General features: G+C 42.3%; 1 protein-coding gene across 2 annotated transcripts in view; it reads left to right on the forward strand.

Annotated features, from left to right (window-relative positions):
* pola1 (polymerase (DNA directed), alpha 1) overlaps nucleotides 1–12,265 on the forward strand; it is a 66,514-nt gene extending 54,249 nt beyond the window's left edge. For both annotated transcript variants that reach the window (XM_085287330.1, XM_085287331.1), the window contains exon 37: nucleotides 11,260–12,265. In XM_085287330.1, coding sequence (XP_085143456.1) covers nucleotides 11,260–11,396 — 137 coding nt within the window. In that variant the 3' untranslated portion in view covers nucleotides 11,397–12,265. The remainder of the gene's footprint in view (nucleotides 1–11,259) is intronic.
* The last annotated feature ends 5,131 nt before the right edge of the window (nucleotides 12,266–17,396 follow it).

A 17,396-nucleotide genomic window follows, 5' to 3' on the forward strand; every position in this document is an offset into this window, starting at 1 on the left:
CTACTCCAGTGATCTGGGCGCACTCAGTAGGCGTCAGCCGCAAGGCCTCTTTACCCATAGTTCTCCCTGATTGATGTCACTTGATTCGAAAGGGCCGCTGGGCCGAGTGATTTATTTATTTGATTAAATTTTGTATGTATGTATGTTATTTATGTATGTATGCTTGAATGCTGCGGGTGTGCACACTGGGACCTGAGTAAGGCAGGGAAAGAGTGAGACAGCAGAGTTAAATATAACGTGTAATCAACAGATGACCACTCAGAAGATGGAGGGAGCTAAAATGGAGGGATTGGACCATTGTGGAGGAGTGGGGGGAGACTAACATGATTATAGTCTACATTTTTTTGCTTTTATTTCCGTCTTCGCCCAGATGCAAGAAATCGTCGCCAATCAATCCTCGACTCTTTCTTTATGCTCCTGTGCTTTGCACTGTTTTTGATCTCTTTGAACTTTCTCGTCCACAGTTTCTCATTTTTGTGTTTCACGGCGCAATACTGTAGAGTATATCCACTATAAGGGTACAGAGTTTACTATACAGTGTTCAGTAAACAGCAAATGGTTGGATGGTTGTGGGTTTGTTTAACATCTGAACTTATGATTCTTGAAAGCTTTTTGATTTGAGATATTTATCTGTTCAGTTAAGTATCAGAGGGGCTGTTAATCTGCTTCAGCTGCTTTGGAGTTTATGACTATGAGACAACTCCTAACACGGCAATGTATTTACAGACCACTGACACATTTTCCTCCATATTTTCTGGGTGAATATTACTAATGATAATATGAGGAGATACATGGACCTGGCAGAGGTTCCAAAGGTAGTCCACCTCCTCCAGGATGGCACATCAATATGTGGCATTGCCAAAAGGTTTCCTGTGTCTCACAGCATAGTCTCAGCAGCATTTAGATTCCAGACACTTAGTCTAGCAGAGTTAGACAGGGCAGTAGAAGATCCTTAATCCAACAGCAAACCTGGTATCTGCTCCTTTGCCCAAGGAGGAACAGGAAGAGCACTGCCAGAGCTACAAAATTAACTCCAGCAGGCCACAGGTGTGAATGTCTCTGACCAAATAATCAGAAACAGACTTCATTAGGGTGGCTTAGTGGGCCCTGGGCTCACTGCACTGTACAACCTGATTGGCATTTGCCTTTGAATACCAGCACTGGCAGGTCACCCTCTGGCACCCTGTGCTTTTCACAAATGAGAGCAGGTTCACACTGAGCACATATGACAAATGTGAAAGGGTCTGGAGAAGTCGTGAAGCCTATAACATCGGTAAGCATGACCAGTTTGGTGGTGGATCAGTGATGGTCTGTGGATGATGTATATCCTGGTAGGGACACAGACTTCTACAGGCACCCTGACTACCATTAGCTACCAGGATCAAATCGTTGGACCTGCTGTCAAGACCCAGGTGCACTGGATCCTGGGTTCCTCCTGGTGCACAATGTCTGGCCTCATGTGGTGATCTATGCAGGCATTTCCTGGATGACAAAGGGATTGATACCACTGACTGGTCCCCAATCTCACCTGACTAAAATCCAATTTAAAAAACAAAAACTGGGACGTTATGTTTCAGCCCATCCAACACCAGCAGGTTGTATCTCAGGCTCAGTGATGCGATGTTCCAATTAAGTGCAGAGATCCACTTAGAGCAAAAACTAAAACTCTGCTTATTAATTCATCCTGATTATTTGTGTCGATATCAGCTTGTTGTCAATTCTCAGCTGGGAAACTACTGTTAGCTCCCTTTTAGAGCAACACTGAGTAAGGTGTAGTGCACACACTGTTCTCATCTCATGGCCAGAAATTTTATTCCTGCCAATATGACAAGAGCTCATTGTCAGTATAAAAAAAGAAATGTAGCAGACATTACACATCACACTAATAATTGCCGTGTTTCTTCAGGTTAAACATGAGCATGTTGCAGATGTAGAGTACAAAGAGTAGCTACAAGTGTGGAGAGAAGTGGTCCAGTTTCCTCTTGACATGGTAGAAAACGTGCCTCAGTGAAGGGTCACAGATCAGTGGATACACAGATCAGAAGGGTCCTGGAGGGATGTGATGAGCCACCAGACGGTGGTCTTAACTGCAAGTGGAAGTCATGTTAACTTGTTACTCTACTCACTCACCAGACCGCAGCACAATCCGCTGTTCTTCACCACACTTGGATGGTTTACTTTCATAAATCACATCTCCACTGTTCCATTTTCTCTTTTCATGCTTCTTCCCCTAAAACCTGTTTGAGAGACAGAATGTGTGACTGTACGCTGTCTGTCACACCCAGTGTTGTTCTGCACTGCCCAGCACTCTGCAAAGTTAACACTGACATGACAGATGCAGTGATAGCTGCGATTCTGGGGATTCGCCTATTAATTGTTGGGCAGCTCCTGCATGGTCAAACTTCTCTTGCTGCTCTAATGCCCTGATGCTAGAAACCATCAAGGTGACAGCTCTCAAACAGCTATGTTAGGAATACTGATCTAAATTAAAAAGTGAAAATAACGATGACATTGAGGCCACATTTATCAAAGCTCTGTCAATAATTCAACATGTCATGTTTCAGTCATCACACATACATCACTGTGTTAACAGTGTTTTGCTTTGTGTGTCTGTATCCATTAATCCTGTCTAGAAATACTAACAAACCAAATGTGTCCACTGCAGTTCTGTGCAAAAGTCTTGAGCCACCCTTCATTTCTTTTCATTTACATTCAAGGATCCAGACTTTCTTTTAACCTTTTAAAGTGGTCTTGAGAAAAAGTTCTCCAGGTTTTCTGAAGATCTTTCAAAGTTTTTCTTTGTACACTGGTTGCTTTTTCACTTATTTTCAGTCCAGTCCATGCACCCGACCATTTTCAGTGACACTGGATGCTGGCCTATGAGTCATTCAAGCATAAAAAAGGCACCTATATTTAGAGCGGGGCCATATGACCAAAAATATTTTTCATGATATACATTTGAAAATTTGCAGTAACGATATAACTGACGATATAATTGACACTAGAAAAAATACTTTACAACTCCACAACTTTAATAGTGCAAAAAAAAACATAAATGTATTTTCACTTAAACAAGCAGCTGTTTTTTATGTGCATTAAAGTTATATAAAAATTTAACAGTGCAAATGCAAATTCCTCGCTGACAGTTTAACCAAAAGGCATTTCCAGTGGAAACTGGCCGACATATCCTCAGCATAACCATGTATAATATCCACAAAACTTAAAAAGAGGTTATACACAAACAATACGGTAATATTATGTTGAAGCACAGTACGTATCACTCCGTGAGGCTCCTGCCTACAATACCCGTAATTCTCCGACAATCCATCAAGCGGTGCGGCTTCGTAGCTTAGCAAAGTCGTGTTAAAACATTTGCTGAGCACCATGTACCACATAAAATCGTTTCAAGGTCAGTAAACACAACCAGAATTCATACATAAGGCACACGGGATTATAAGGGGCACTGTCGATTTTCAGAAAAATCAAAGGACTGATTTTAAGTGTGCCGTATTTTACAAAAATACACGGTAATAACGACGGCCCGCTAGCATGCTCTACCAAAAGTAGTGCTTTGTTGTGTATCTGACGGACCAAAGCTAAACCAGTTCCACACCACTGAAGTTGCACCAGTTCTGGTTCATCCGCTTCATTCAACGATCCGCTTTCGCTCTTCTCATTCTCAGTTGGCGCCATGTGCGTATGAAAACAAAGGCACTGCACATGCGCGTTTTACCCATATTCTATCGCCATATTTCATTTTCTTATCGTTGCCCAACATTATACTGGTATTACCGTGAACGGTACGATATGGCCCAGCCCTACCTATATTAAGTGTTGTGTACACATGACAGATGACTTAGCAAACAACCAGTTTGTATCTTAAGGCACTTTATTATCAGCCTGTCACAAACATGCAAATATAAATATATAAGTGGACAAGTATACAACTATATAGTCAATAAGCTTCCTTAAGAAAAATGGGGGGTGGAGAGATCCAGTAAAGACCTGAGAGATCAGGTTGACCCAGTTGATCCTCCTGCAGTTTCCTGAAGCCTTATCAGAAATGGTCTCAGTGGAAGGGTGGCTGTCAAGATGCCATTTTTAAAGGCTGAGGCATCTCTAATTACACAACAACTCAACTGAACAACTGGACTGAAAATCAGTGGTAGCAGGCTTTATGGAGTGATGAGTCCAAGTTAGAATTTTTTTAGTTAAAATCAGGGTGTATGGAGGCAATCAGGAGAGGGATGCAACATAAGGTGTCCACAGCCATCTGTGCGAAGGTTTGGGCTTTCATTTCAGCTAATGGTTTTGGCGACCTTGTCAAAAATGATGGAAATATTAATACAAAAAAAAGTATTGTCAGATTAGCAAAATCTTCATTTTTCAGCATGACTGTGATCCCAAACACACTGCCAAAGCAGTAAAGGATACCTGGATAGAAAAATAAAACACCACTAGCCCTTTTCCACTAAAATCTGCTTGGAATTAATCGGCTGACTCTGTTTTTAGGGTTTTCATTTAGGTGGTAGTACCTGGTACTAGGTACTTTTTTTTTTTTTTTTTTTTAGTACCTACTCAAGACTTTTGCACAGCACTGCAAATTACTAATATACAACACACGCAACTCATTTCCTCAAAGTCAGCAAAATATAGACATGCGCACGCTCACGCTGCTATAAAATATAGGTTTACGGTGTTATCCCTCAGTCCTGGGGCAGTAATAACCCATATTACTGCATTACACACCCAGGGGCCAGCACTGCTCAGATTACAGGGAGCAGACATATGATCCTATACTCTATACTGTGTCACTGTATACCAGCACTGATTTATGAGCATTGTTTTTCCACAAACACCATCTAGGCTTTATTAATATAATTTTTTCTGGGTGGTGAGCGGAGACAGAGTGCTGCTACTAAAAAGAGCTGGTCTGGCTCTGTTTGGGCTCAAGTTTTTGTTTTCGACTCTTGAAGGAAATCAAGATTTTAGAATGAAACGTTACTCAAACTGAGTCATCTTTTGGCAGCTGGGCCCATTAAGGATCAAAGTGCTGCCGATTTGCTAGGCAGTCACCTTAAAACACCTGTGGGAGCTTGTTGTGAAGCGTCATCTAATTAAATGCATAGAATCACCAGTCGAATCTGTTTTGTTTGTTTTTTAAATATTTTTTTTATGCTGTTTTTTTCTTCCAATGTTTTTGAAGTTGCAGAAGTCGCAGGTTTAAGTTCAGGATTCCTCTTGTTATGTCTGAGAAATCAAAAACCATCTATTTTTATACTATTTAGGTATTATCGCCTTATCAATGTCTATCATCCAGCACTGTAACTCTACCAGCCTTACTGTAGCACTGCCTGACTTCTTCTTTCAGCTTCTCCTCCCGTCCTCTGCTTCTACCTCTGTCTTGCCAGCCACCTGCATCTCCTCTCTCGCCACATCTCTTTGGCCTCTCTCTTTTCCTCTTGCCTGGCAGCTCCATCTCGCATGTTCTTCTCCCAGTACACACGCTCTGCACATCCAAACCAATTCAGTCTGGCATGTCTCACTTTGTCCCTGAGCTGTCCATCTGATACACACATTTCTAATCGTGTCCATCTCCGTCACAGCCAACACAAAACTCAGCATCTTTAACTCACCTGCCTCCAGCTCCGCCTCCCGTCTCCAACCGATATAACGTACATCATCTCTCTACCATCGTGTAAAATATTCCTTTCACACTTTCGGTGGTAAATCACTCCCGACATGCTTCTCCATCCACTCAACCCTGCCTGCACTCAGCTTGCAAAGCATGAAATGTTTCTTTATTGCTATAAACATATATTCATGTCATTTTGCTATTCTGCACACCTGCTGATAAAAATACTTACCAGCCTACGAAATGTGCATTCGTCTGTAGGGCTGCTCAATTAATCGAATTTTAATCACAATTACGATCTGGGCTTTCAACGATCATTAAAAATGACTGAGCCGATTATTAGCCCCTCCCTCATTTATCCGCGACACCTTAAAGGCCGTCTGTGAAAATATTGTCGGCCATAAACCGGTCCGTGGCGCAAAAAAGGTTGGAGACCGCTGATTTAAGAGCAGAAGTTATTTGGAGAGGAGAGTGACTGCTGTTGGTTGAAAAGAGAGGTAAAAAAAAAAAAAGCTTCAGTGGTGTTGCACACTATTTTATATTATATTTTAAAGTCATTATTCAATACATTGTTATTGTTAACCCTTTAAAGCCGGTCAGAGCAGCACGCTCCGTTTTGTGTAACTATTTTTAAATCCCTGTAGAACCTGAACCCTGTAAGCTAGGCAATAAACCAGAGGAGTTGTACTTACATCTGATGCCATCAGCTTGTCCTCGGTCACGGTTTCCTTCCACATATAGCTTTGCAAAAACTGCATAAAAAGCTCTTGCAGGAACAAAAACATAATATTCCAGAAACACGCTTTGCCGATCCGATCAGCTGTTCGTAACACTTCCCACAGTGAAACAGACGTCAGCCGAACTATCGCATGTCCGCCATTTCCTGCCCGAAACCGGAAGTGACGTCATCTTCGCGGAAAATGTAGTTTTTTACTTGTAGGCCTTAAAAACCTCTACTGGTCATGTTTGACTTTTCTGAATAGTTTATTTTGATGCACCTGCTGTTTTCTTTGCAAATTTGCATCATAGGATTGTTTTTTCGTTTTTCCTGCAGTGTATAAAAATTGGTGTATCTCCAAAATAAAACTATGAAGACACTCAAAATAAATTTCCTGTTGTTGTAAACTATTTTTTGCAACTTTTTTGTATTTAAAGTTTTGAGGGATAAACCTCTTAAATTTCTCCAAGTAGAAGTATATGTAAAAAAAAAAAAAAAAAAAAAAAAAACGATTTTCAATTTTTTTGTAGTTTATTGCACTTTTTTGCAATTAATGTAGTTACTATGGACTTAATGCATACATATTATTAAAATATGGGCTATAGCAGTTGTATAGCAACTTGAAATGCTCCCACAAATGGCACTACAACATGTAAAAACATAATATAAGCTCTGGTGGACTTGGTTCTATAGTAGGTCTTAAAAGGTTAAATAAATATCGTCAAATAATCGAGATCTCAATTTCAGTGAAAATAATCGTGATTATCATTTTTGCCATAATCGAGCAGCCCTATTCGTCTGTAGCTGATGAAACTCTGTATACTCTGTTGTTTAGAACAAGGTTGCTTTGGGGGGTTTTATGTTTGGTTCTCAACTTCACAGAATTCCAGTTTTCGTTTAATTGCACTGCTAGTTGAACTTTAGCACGGGCGAATAGTGACTGAACAGAGGATACAGGAAAATACACCAAGAAGCCCGTGATACTGATTAACACTGGAAACCAGTAGCTGCAGTACTAGAGGTAGTATTTCTACTACTGCTACTCTCAGCAGGCTGCTCTGAGTCTTTCATGCTCCGTACTGTCAACACTCCTGATAGCTGTGTTTATATGTTAGAGAGATTGACTAACAAGATGTTGGTTTTGGTCTTTTGAAGGGAACTTATTGAAAAAGCGCGATAAGACGCCAGCGGCTTCATCCTTTTGTGTTTGCATTTCCCGTTGTTTACTAAAAGTACACATGCATCGTGATATGCTGCCCGTTGTGTCACATACTTTTGATTGTATCTGGGTATTTATGCATTGTCCAACCATTGTAAACGCTGAATGTTTACCATTATGCTGAACATATATAATAAAGCCCATTAAAAGAAAATAGCTTTATATAAGAGCTCTGATTCAAAGCAGAATGTAATTTGATCAGCTCGCGTGTGTGCGTGTGCTTTTGTGTGTGTTGTGTGTTATGTGTTTGTCCTCTGCGGTGCTTCAGTATGTTTGTGAGTGTGCGCACATTTGCAAGCGTGCTCCTGTCTTATCTACATGTACATTGCATTTTTGTGCCTGATTGCTGCGACTGAGTAAAACATGGAGGTAATTTCATCCGCTGCAGGAGATCTCTAATAGATTGGGCACACACACGCGCCCACTCACACTCACACACACTCACGCGCCGAGTCACACACCGCTATGATAAAAAAAAAAAACCATGCTGTCCATTCCTTAGCTGGGAACATCCCGTATCAATGACTTTCAAATCATTTCATGTCACTTTTCTTCTCTGTCTCCCCCCCCGCTCTCCCTTTTTATCTCCCTCCCCCCTTGTTTCCTCTGTCTGTTGCTTTTCTCTTCCTTCCATCCGCCCCCCACCCCACCCTCCGTAGGTCTCAATCTTGAGTGTGGGCAGTATGATTGCGTGTGTGAGCAATAATGTAATTTTGCCGCATTGATAAAATATAAATTGTCCTTGAGCTGCGCTTTTCTAATGATCCATTTACCGGCAGCTTCCCTGCCACCTCTCAGTGCTCTGCATTTGGTCCTCTTCTACCCTCCCACTCGTCGTCTTTTTTTCTCTCTTTTCCCTCACTCTTGTCTTCTTTCTCCTCCTTTCCCTCTCTTTCCTCTCCATTTTCTTCCCTCACTCTCCTCATCTTCCCCGCCTCCCCTCCCTTTCTCCGGCGATACAAAGCGGGGTGGCAAAATCCGCGGGTGCGATTGTCAAATCAATTATTCATTCTGTGCAATTACACTCACACAAAGAAGTTTCCCTGTGCTCCGAGTGGTGATTAAATTAACTGCTATTCCAGCTGCCCGTCGCCACCAGCCTAATAGAATATTCATGGAGGCGGCCGACGGAATGGCCGATCTCCATTAACTTCATCATGCTCACTTAATTACAGGCTTGTTATTGTATTTACACCTAGTTAGAGCGTGCAGAGCCCTGATCTACTCGTGCCCAGCACCGCCAGCGTGTGCGCGAGTGTGTGACAACACCTAGTTAGAGCAGAGATAACCCCTGATACACTCGATGTGCTCGTGCGCGCATGAGAGACCATGTGCACGCGTGTGTGTGTGGGTGTCATGGAGACAAAGATGGTGTCCTGGTTGACAAATTTCCATTCAGGTTCATCAATTTGACAAACTTTTCAGGATGCGTGTGCGTTCTGTTCTCATATCTTTGTTCCTCTTTTCATTCTTTCTTTTGCTATTTTTGCCCCTTTTTTCCCTTCACATCTAGGCCTTCCAATATCACCATCTCCCCTCCCCTCGCTTCTCCTCACACCTCCACCTCACGCTCACTCTTTAGGGGGAATCTATTTATTTGAACCGCACTCCCCACTGTGCCCCGACTTGCAGCAAGGTGTCTCCTTCTTTCTTTTCCTCTCCGTGACTTTTAAATCATTCTTTTATCCGTTCGCCACGCAGTGATTGAGGTGGAAAGGAGTGAGGAGGGGGGGGGGAATTATTTTCTCCTACCTTTCAGAAATGATGACATGATTGCTTTCGCTTGATCATGCATCATCACCCCCCCTTCTATTCCCCAGATAAATAGACTAGTCTGCCTCTGCCTGCCTCTCTTCTCCCTCCATCCCTGTCCATCCTTAGCTAACGTGAGGATTATCTGGTAATAGTGGCTGCTGGTGTTAAAGTCAACCACACCATCTTCTATATGTGTGCGTGGTGTGTGTGCACATGCATGTGTGATTGCTGTTTCTGTCACGTAGATGTCTTTAGTGACTGAGTTATTGTGCTTTTTAAGTGTTTAACTACCTTCGTTGTCATGTATTTTGTGTGTGCGCGCGCCTCACTGTTGATCTCTGTGTATTTAACCTTTGTTCCCTTGGGCAGTCGGTGGGCTGGTATTTATCCAGCAGCCACTAATGCAGCAGGCAGGAAGGACGAGACAGGAGATAGGGCTGTGGAGATGGCGAGGACATGACAGTCGGCCATATGGAGGACTTTGTGTGTGATTTAGATAAACACAGACACACTTTGTTTAATTAATCACATCGATGTCCGTTTAATCATTTAGTCATTTAAAAAGATGAAGCCTTTAGTATTTAATGGAATTATACCACCTAAACCAGCAATGTGAACTCATCACTTTGGGCTGAGGGTAGCAGTGACATAAGCAGTTTTCACACATGCACTGCAGCCCTTCATTCTTAAAGACATCACCCACCAGACGTGATTGCAAGAGCGTAAATGTCCGATGTAGTCCACTTGGACGTTAGCCGGCTCCCACCCTGCTTTGGCACCAAGTCTTTGTTGTTGTCTGGTGCATTCACTGCTAGCAAGTGAATCTCATGTTTGTATTTCCAGTCCTGAGAATGAGTTTGGCTGCACATGTAGCACCCGGACCCCTGCTGGGTGCTATAATTGGGGGAAAATATCCGTGCCCGATCTTCTGAAATCGTCCAAAGTTAAACATCTGAAGACGGCCACAGTCCCAGCTGCTGCCAGCTTGTTTTTTTTTTTTCTTTTTAATCAGTTAATATGCAAATTATTTACTCAATTTATCATTTGTTTTATAAAGTGTCAGGAAATAATAGTTTAAAAAAAATGCCCCATGCAATTTTCCACAGCCTCACTGCTCATTGACTTTAATTTGCTGCTGACACCCTCTGATTGTTGTTGTTTACAAATAAGTGGTGCTGGTGCCTAAATGATTTTTATTCGAAGCTCCGAGGACCAAGTTGCAAGTAAAGTGAATAAAAGTGATGACTGCGGCTTGTGAGGGGTTTTTTTTCTTTCTCCCCTATAATTGAAAATGAAAAGATTAAAAACACAGTGCCCATTTTCCTGCTTCTTCACCTGTATCAGCTCGCTGTTATACCTGATGTCGCATGCTGCACTCATTGGTTTGACGCTGTGTTATTACTTGGTAGATGATACTTCATCTACACTTGACGCTTGGTATAATACTGTAAAGATTTGGTTGTAGTGGCCGCCCTGCCCGCTCAGTCTTCTCTCTGGCCTTATTGCGGCCCACCTGGAGAGATAACGGGGGCAAAATATTCACTTGATGCTCTCGTTGGGGTTTTCTATCGATCTTGTGTGTGCGTGCGTGCGTGCGTACGTGCGTGCGTGCGTGCATGCGTGCGCGCCATCGACCCATCAGTCCAATTCTGTGTGGTCTCCCTCCTAGCCCTCAAACTTGATAGCATTACTTGCAGATAGCATTGGATCTGTTAGCTCTCTCCACTTAAGGTTAAAACACTCTTTAAGTTTTTATGAGTAGAAACAAAGTCATTGTGCTCTCTGTTACTCTACAGTAGGACTCTGCACAGCTTAATCCCACGGATGGAGGGCAGCTGAAGTCATCCAAGAGTGAATAGTTAGGTTGAAATGCATGCATGATCCTTCTACAGAGCTCTAACAATATCAAATCTTCTTTCTGTCCTCCTTCAGAACCTTTTAACAAGATGAATGAAGAAAAAGACGTCTATCGGAAGCTAAAGGATGTACCAGACAAAGCCTTGGCATCCAGCGGGTACTCGGAGATTAACCTGGCCAAACTCTTCCAGGCTTTCTCCTCCCTCAAGTAAAACAACATAAACCTCCATGAAGACGTCACCACCAAGAGGCTCCAGTTTCTGACTCAAAAAGCTGGACATATGCTCACACAACCACATCTGTTTTCTTTGTTTGCAGTTTCCACATATAGACCTCAGCCTCCTAACCCTTATGTCATCTACCCTGTAGCTAATGGTCTTGTAATATAGCTTAAAACCCAATCACAGCTTCCCCATCCGCACACACACTCTCTCATTATTTGACCCCGTCACCCTGGCTCTGTATGGTAAAGGGGAGCAGCAATCATACCTAAATGACAGCCTATTGTGCGTGCAGAGGCTAGCTGTGCCCAGATGTGTGTGTGTGTAAGTGTGAGAGTGTAAAAATGACTTATCCTCAGAGCAGCCAGTATAGTCCAAAAGCAGCTAATTACCCAATGATAGTGACCCCAGCCTCTAAGACCACTGGATGCCTGCAGCGATCGGACACTTGTTCTGATTACTACCATTCATCCTGTGTGTGTGTCTGTGTGCGTGTGTGAGTCAGATCAGTGGATGAAAGAAAAGAGTAAAGGAGGATGCAGGGAGAGACGGGGTGAGGCAGGCCACACGCGCTGCTCCCTCGCTCTTTTGTCCCAGTATCGAACAGCTGATCTTCTCCTCCACTGCGTCTGTTTTAACTGATGTCATTTCATCTCTTTCACCTCCCCCCCCCCCTCTCTCTCTCTCTCTCTCCTCCTTCCTCCTCTGTGCAAATTGTTTTTAAAGCATTTAATGTTCTGTGTAACAGAGTTGTATCTCTCGGTAGGATTTTTGTCCTGTTTCTTTGTAATGATCAGAATATTTTGATATTGAACAATTTAATGTTTTTCATACTGAAACCTCAATAAAAGGCTAAATGGGTAAGAAGTTAGTCCTGTGTTGTTTGGGGAGTGGGTGGGGGAGACGACAAACTGGGTGGGTGGAGATCCTGGTTTGCCACTGTAATGGCACTGTGATGGCACTGTGATAAAAGTCAGATTTATTAAATTGGGGGAAAAAATGTTCACAACATTGGGACATCTGGGTAGCTAAATAGAGCGTCATTCAGCATCATTTGCTCACAGGACCACTGAAAGCAACAATGAATCAATCATACTACCCAGTAATCTGTGTCCAGAGCCTGATGTAGCTCGTCATTTTCCTCCGCATCTTCAGGATCATATAGATTAGAATCTGCTGCAGCAGGTTATATGTAGTGTGAATAATATAGCTCCTGCATCAAACTGTTGCTAATAAAGTCTATAATGAGTACTAAATGAAATAAATGTCCTAATATTATATACATTAATTTTTTAATCTTATTTTCACATAAAGACCAACACAGAAAAGTCATGTCCCAGAAATAAGTCTAATCAGGAGCTGAGAGAAGACTTAAAGCCTTCTATTAGGACATTTTATAAGCCTGTATATTGACATGTTAGTTTGTTCTAGGTAATCATTTGAGGGTAGAGTATTTTACCCAGTTAAATCCCAGTGCACGAAGCATTCCTGCTCACTGATTGCTCCCAGTGCAAGCACACCGTTAAAGGGATTAAACTATAACGTTTGCCCAAATGCATGTTAATCTATAGTAATGCCAGCCTGTGCATACTAAATGCTGGCTGTATTTACTCAGCTCTACTTAAAGTTCAACATGTAACCCGCTGCTTGAGTGTTTCTCGCGTTTTTCCTCCCAAGAATTCTCCTTTGTGTTAATACAGTCGAGGGATTTTTTTTACTCCATCCTGCCGTGTGCATTTCCATAAACACTGTACGCCTCACAAATCACTTCAAACCACTGTGACTTGTGAAGGCAACCTTAAGTGGGCCGAACACTTAAACCGTGATTCACTATGCAATGGATAGAACATGCTGAGTGTGTGTGAGAGAAAGCGTCTGCATGCATTTACAGACATAACTTTACATATTTATTAAAGCATATTAGTTCCACTACTTCTCCCTCACTAACTTATTTTTTTCCTTCTTTACTTTCCCCACCATTTAATCACCCTCAGCTCACAGTAGCTGTGCTCAGGCCTCCTGTTCCCTCTATCAGACTGCGGGGTTTTTTGAGTATGGGCCCTCGTTTTGTCCTCCCGCTTTGCAGTAAACCAGTCAAATGAAGTCCCCTGCATTAATTTGACCCTGCTAAGCTAATAAGGTCGAACAAGTCTCTTTGTATTGTCGTGTTAAGCTTTATTGCTTGTCGTTTTGACCAGCGATGGACAAGGTAGGCTTTGATGAGGGAATTAGTCCCCTATTCTGTCGCTGTTATTCATAGCGCGGTGGAACATACAAGCACCAGAGAGGGTGTCAAAAGGAGAGCTGGTCCTATTGCAAAGTGTCTCCCTTGTTGGAGCTGAAAGGGCGGTTATGAGACGATAAACCGCTTAATACACTGAGCTAATTGGATGAGAGCAAGAGAGACGGGGGAATTAAGGGGCGATCCGAGAGGGGAGCGGAGAGCCATGGCCCTGCTATTCAGGTCTTTCATCGGGCCTGGTTCTCCGCCTGGGGGGAAAGGAGGGGGAGCCGTTCATCAAAGCGCCTTTTAGAGCTCCTCTCCCGGGGACTGAGTGAGGACTGATCCGGCTGAGGCTGTGGAGTGATTGGACCTATTCTCTCTGGCAGGGACGTGGTGGGGGAGACGAGGCCCGGGAGAATCCAAAATCACGGACCAAATCAAGTCCAGCAGCTCGGGGAAGGAGAAGGAGAATGATGAAAATGGGCAGACAAGTCAGTGGGGGGAGATTTTCTGGACGTTTGGATTTACCTGCGAGAGGCGGGCAGTAGCATTAAGACCCGCTGCACTGACGCAATCCAGCAAATAATGCAGATTTGGCGTCTTTTTTTTCCCCTTTCTTTTTTTTTCTTGCAGCCAGTTTGCAAGAAAACAGCTCGCGATTGGACAGCCGGCCCCATTTTTATATCAACATTCATTATCATGGTCATTCATGCAATAAGGAGCCTCCTGGCCTAATCCCAAGTGCAGGCGCTGTCTTGAATGGAAGGGCACACATCCAACAAGTGTGACTTTATAAATCCAGAGCCATTGGCCTTCGACAGCATTTCAATTTTCTCGCCTTTTTGCGCTGCAAAGAAAGTTTAAGCCTCGCTCCCAGCGGGTCACCCGCCTCCTGGCATTCCCCAGATATTAGGGACAAATTGGTTTGCCATTCATTAGTTATATTCACAATAAGATTAAAACTTCCCGGACAATCTCATCAAAACCCTATACAGGAAAAAAACACACACGCTCCACCGAGCTTGAGCAAAAGAATGGGGGAAATTTTAAAAAACATGGAGCTCTCACACATCGTGGATGGTGGTTTGGGCACATAGGAGAAAATTGGTTTTTATCTCTTTTTTTTCGGCATTATGCTCCAAGGGGCGGCTGGATGACTTTGTCAGAAGCTGCATTGGGATAAATTCAGATACATCTTTCCATCAGTCTACTGCCGGATCTAATTCCTGCATGTTTGGAGTAAAATGGCTGATTAACAGGTATAAGATCATAAAGCAAAGAGCACTGAAGGGACAAGAACAGGTTTTCTTCTTCTTCCATAGATGCACACAATAAAAACATGGGCTACATTAATCCGCAGGGTAATTTCACGCGATTTGGTCGGGCACCGAGGAGAGTAACCATTGATTGCTGTAATAGTCCTGCATCAGTATAGCGAGATCCAAAGGAGAGAGAGAGAGAGGAGGGGAAGAGGGGGGGATTGAGGGGAATTAACTCTACGAGGTTGTGTGTGTGAAAGCAGTTTGATGAAGTGGTTTGTTACTTCATTAATGACAAAGGGGACTCGCTTCCATCGAGACGGCATTACAGATGTTAAGACCAATTTAGCGCCTTTAAAGGGTTTTAAAGGAAGTTTTGTGACGGGCCCCCCAAGATAAAGTGGGCGATCTAATTGAAAACCCCTCTCCTTTGTCGCGCGTTTCACATGTTGGGGATTAAGCTCATGAATATATGGTCAGTATTTTGTCAACTCCACTGAAGAGGATAGACGCACGCAGCGCACCGGATTAAACACCTCGTGGATTTTGGCTTTCTGCAGGTGGAGCTGCATCTCGATAGATTCCTCTTCTTTGTTTCAGCTGGCCTGCAGGCATGAGTGAACACCAGGCAACCTGTGAGTGAAGCTGGCTGGATATTTATTTTACATTCCAGCATTGCTCTCTAATGGCACCGGTGGCATACATTTAAAATAAATAAATAAATAAATAAATAAATAAATATTCAATTTAAGACAGAAAGCGTATTTTTTTTCCATAACACTTTTTATTAATAGTTCTATAATATTCTATTTCGCATTATTTAATTTTCCTGGTTTTAGGCCTATGTGAGTCCTAAAGGAATCTGAAATAATAAACGATAACAAATTTTACCAATGTAATTTATTCAAATTAGTTATATTAAACCAGGAAACGTACAATCACTTAATAATTATAAGAAAAACAAAAACAAAAAGCGTCCTTCACTCATTTCCTTAAGGGGGGTAGGGAGGGTGACATAAATAATTATCTAAAAACCTAATAATTGATAAACACGGGTGGAATTCTACACAGGGCGACATTCATTACACACTACACCGAGTGCAAAGGATCAAAACACGGTCTCTTGAAATATACACGACCTTGTTTTGATTTTTTTTTTTTTACTCCCCCCCCCCCTTTTTTTATTTTTTAAACGCAGTATGTACAGTTTTCTCTCACACAGTCAGGTCATTAAAGAAACACCAGATCTCTACGCTGCTCGCGTGCCCTGCAGTCACACTCAGCGGAAATGCCACCGCTGCGATAATCAGACAGGGAGGAGAAAAATTGCAGTAAATTTACAGAAATCTCGTGCTGACGTGGACTCAAACCACCTTAAACCACACTGAATGATACAGGGATTTAAAAATATAGGCCTATATATATTTATATATATATACGTATATATGACGGCTGAGTGTGACGGTCGGGTAGGCGAGCAGTGGAGAGGAGTCAGGCTTGTAGAAGAGAAGGCTATGGAAGGTCTATGGACAGTTTTCCTTTGGTTCAGGGTGGACCTCCTCCAACACGCCTTTGTCATAGATGCAGACCTGCTCAGCCCACATCAGTGCATACAGATTAAGCAGTGTTAATGTCGAGCACTCGCCGTTGTCCACATTTGAAGTAGCACAAGATTTCTTTCTAGAAGTCTGGGTTCCCCTGCGGTTCTTCAGCTCTCACAGCGCGCGCGCACGCGTGTGTGTGTGTGTGTGTGTGTGTGTGTGTGTGTGTGTGTGTGTGTGTGTGTAAGATGACAGACTCTTAAGTAAAAACAGCCTGAAGATGGTCGGTTAAAAAAAAAGAAAAAAGGTGTTTTTAAAATAATTGAATGCAGAGAAAGAATTAGAAAAATGCACAGAAACTGGATTAAAAACGGCCTTTTGGTGTCACCCACATTTATTAAAAACAATTAGGTTAAAATGGATTACAATAAGTGGACACAGTTTTAATCTAGTTAAATTGTATTTAATATTTAAATAACGTAAAGGCCTTTGGAATGTCGCAAAAGTGAAGTAGAAATACTCAAAATATTTGTACTTAAGTACATTATTTTAGTAAATATACTTCCACGTTCCTCCAATGGTGATTTATTTATTTTATTTATTAATTTAATTGTATTTTTTTTTATCTATTTGGTAGTTAGACTGTGTAAGTCACGTTCATGTATACTATAAAAGAATCAAGAAATATTTAAAAGTCTTCTGTTAGACTGTGTCTTAAAATAACCAAATGTGGAAACATTTTAAAAAGTTAAATATGTAATTTAGTGGACTGTCTGTCAGGGAAGTGTGTGTATGGAGTGTAAAGCAATGTAATAATAACTGCAATTACCACGCACACACACACACACACACACCTTTATAAAACCAGTGCTCCTTTAAATTTGGTCGTGCTATTTTTGGGGGTGGGGAAACATGAGGTAACAGGGATGGCTAAACATGGAGGGGGGGGGGGGGGGGGGGGGGGGAG

This window comes from Mchenga conophoros, linkage group LG9 (genome assembly GCF_057382185.1).
Source record: "Mchenga conophoros isolate Kocher_MC1m ecotype Shallow Benthic linkage group LG9, M_conophoros_male_GT1.1, whole genome shotgun sequence".
Taxonomy (NCBI): domain Eukaryota; kingdom Metazoa; phylum Chordata; class Actinopteri; order Cichliformes; family Cichlidae; genus Mchenga; species Mchenga conophoros.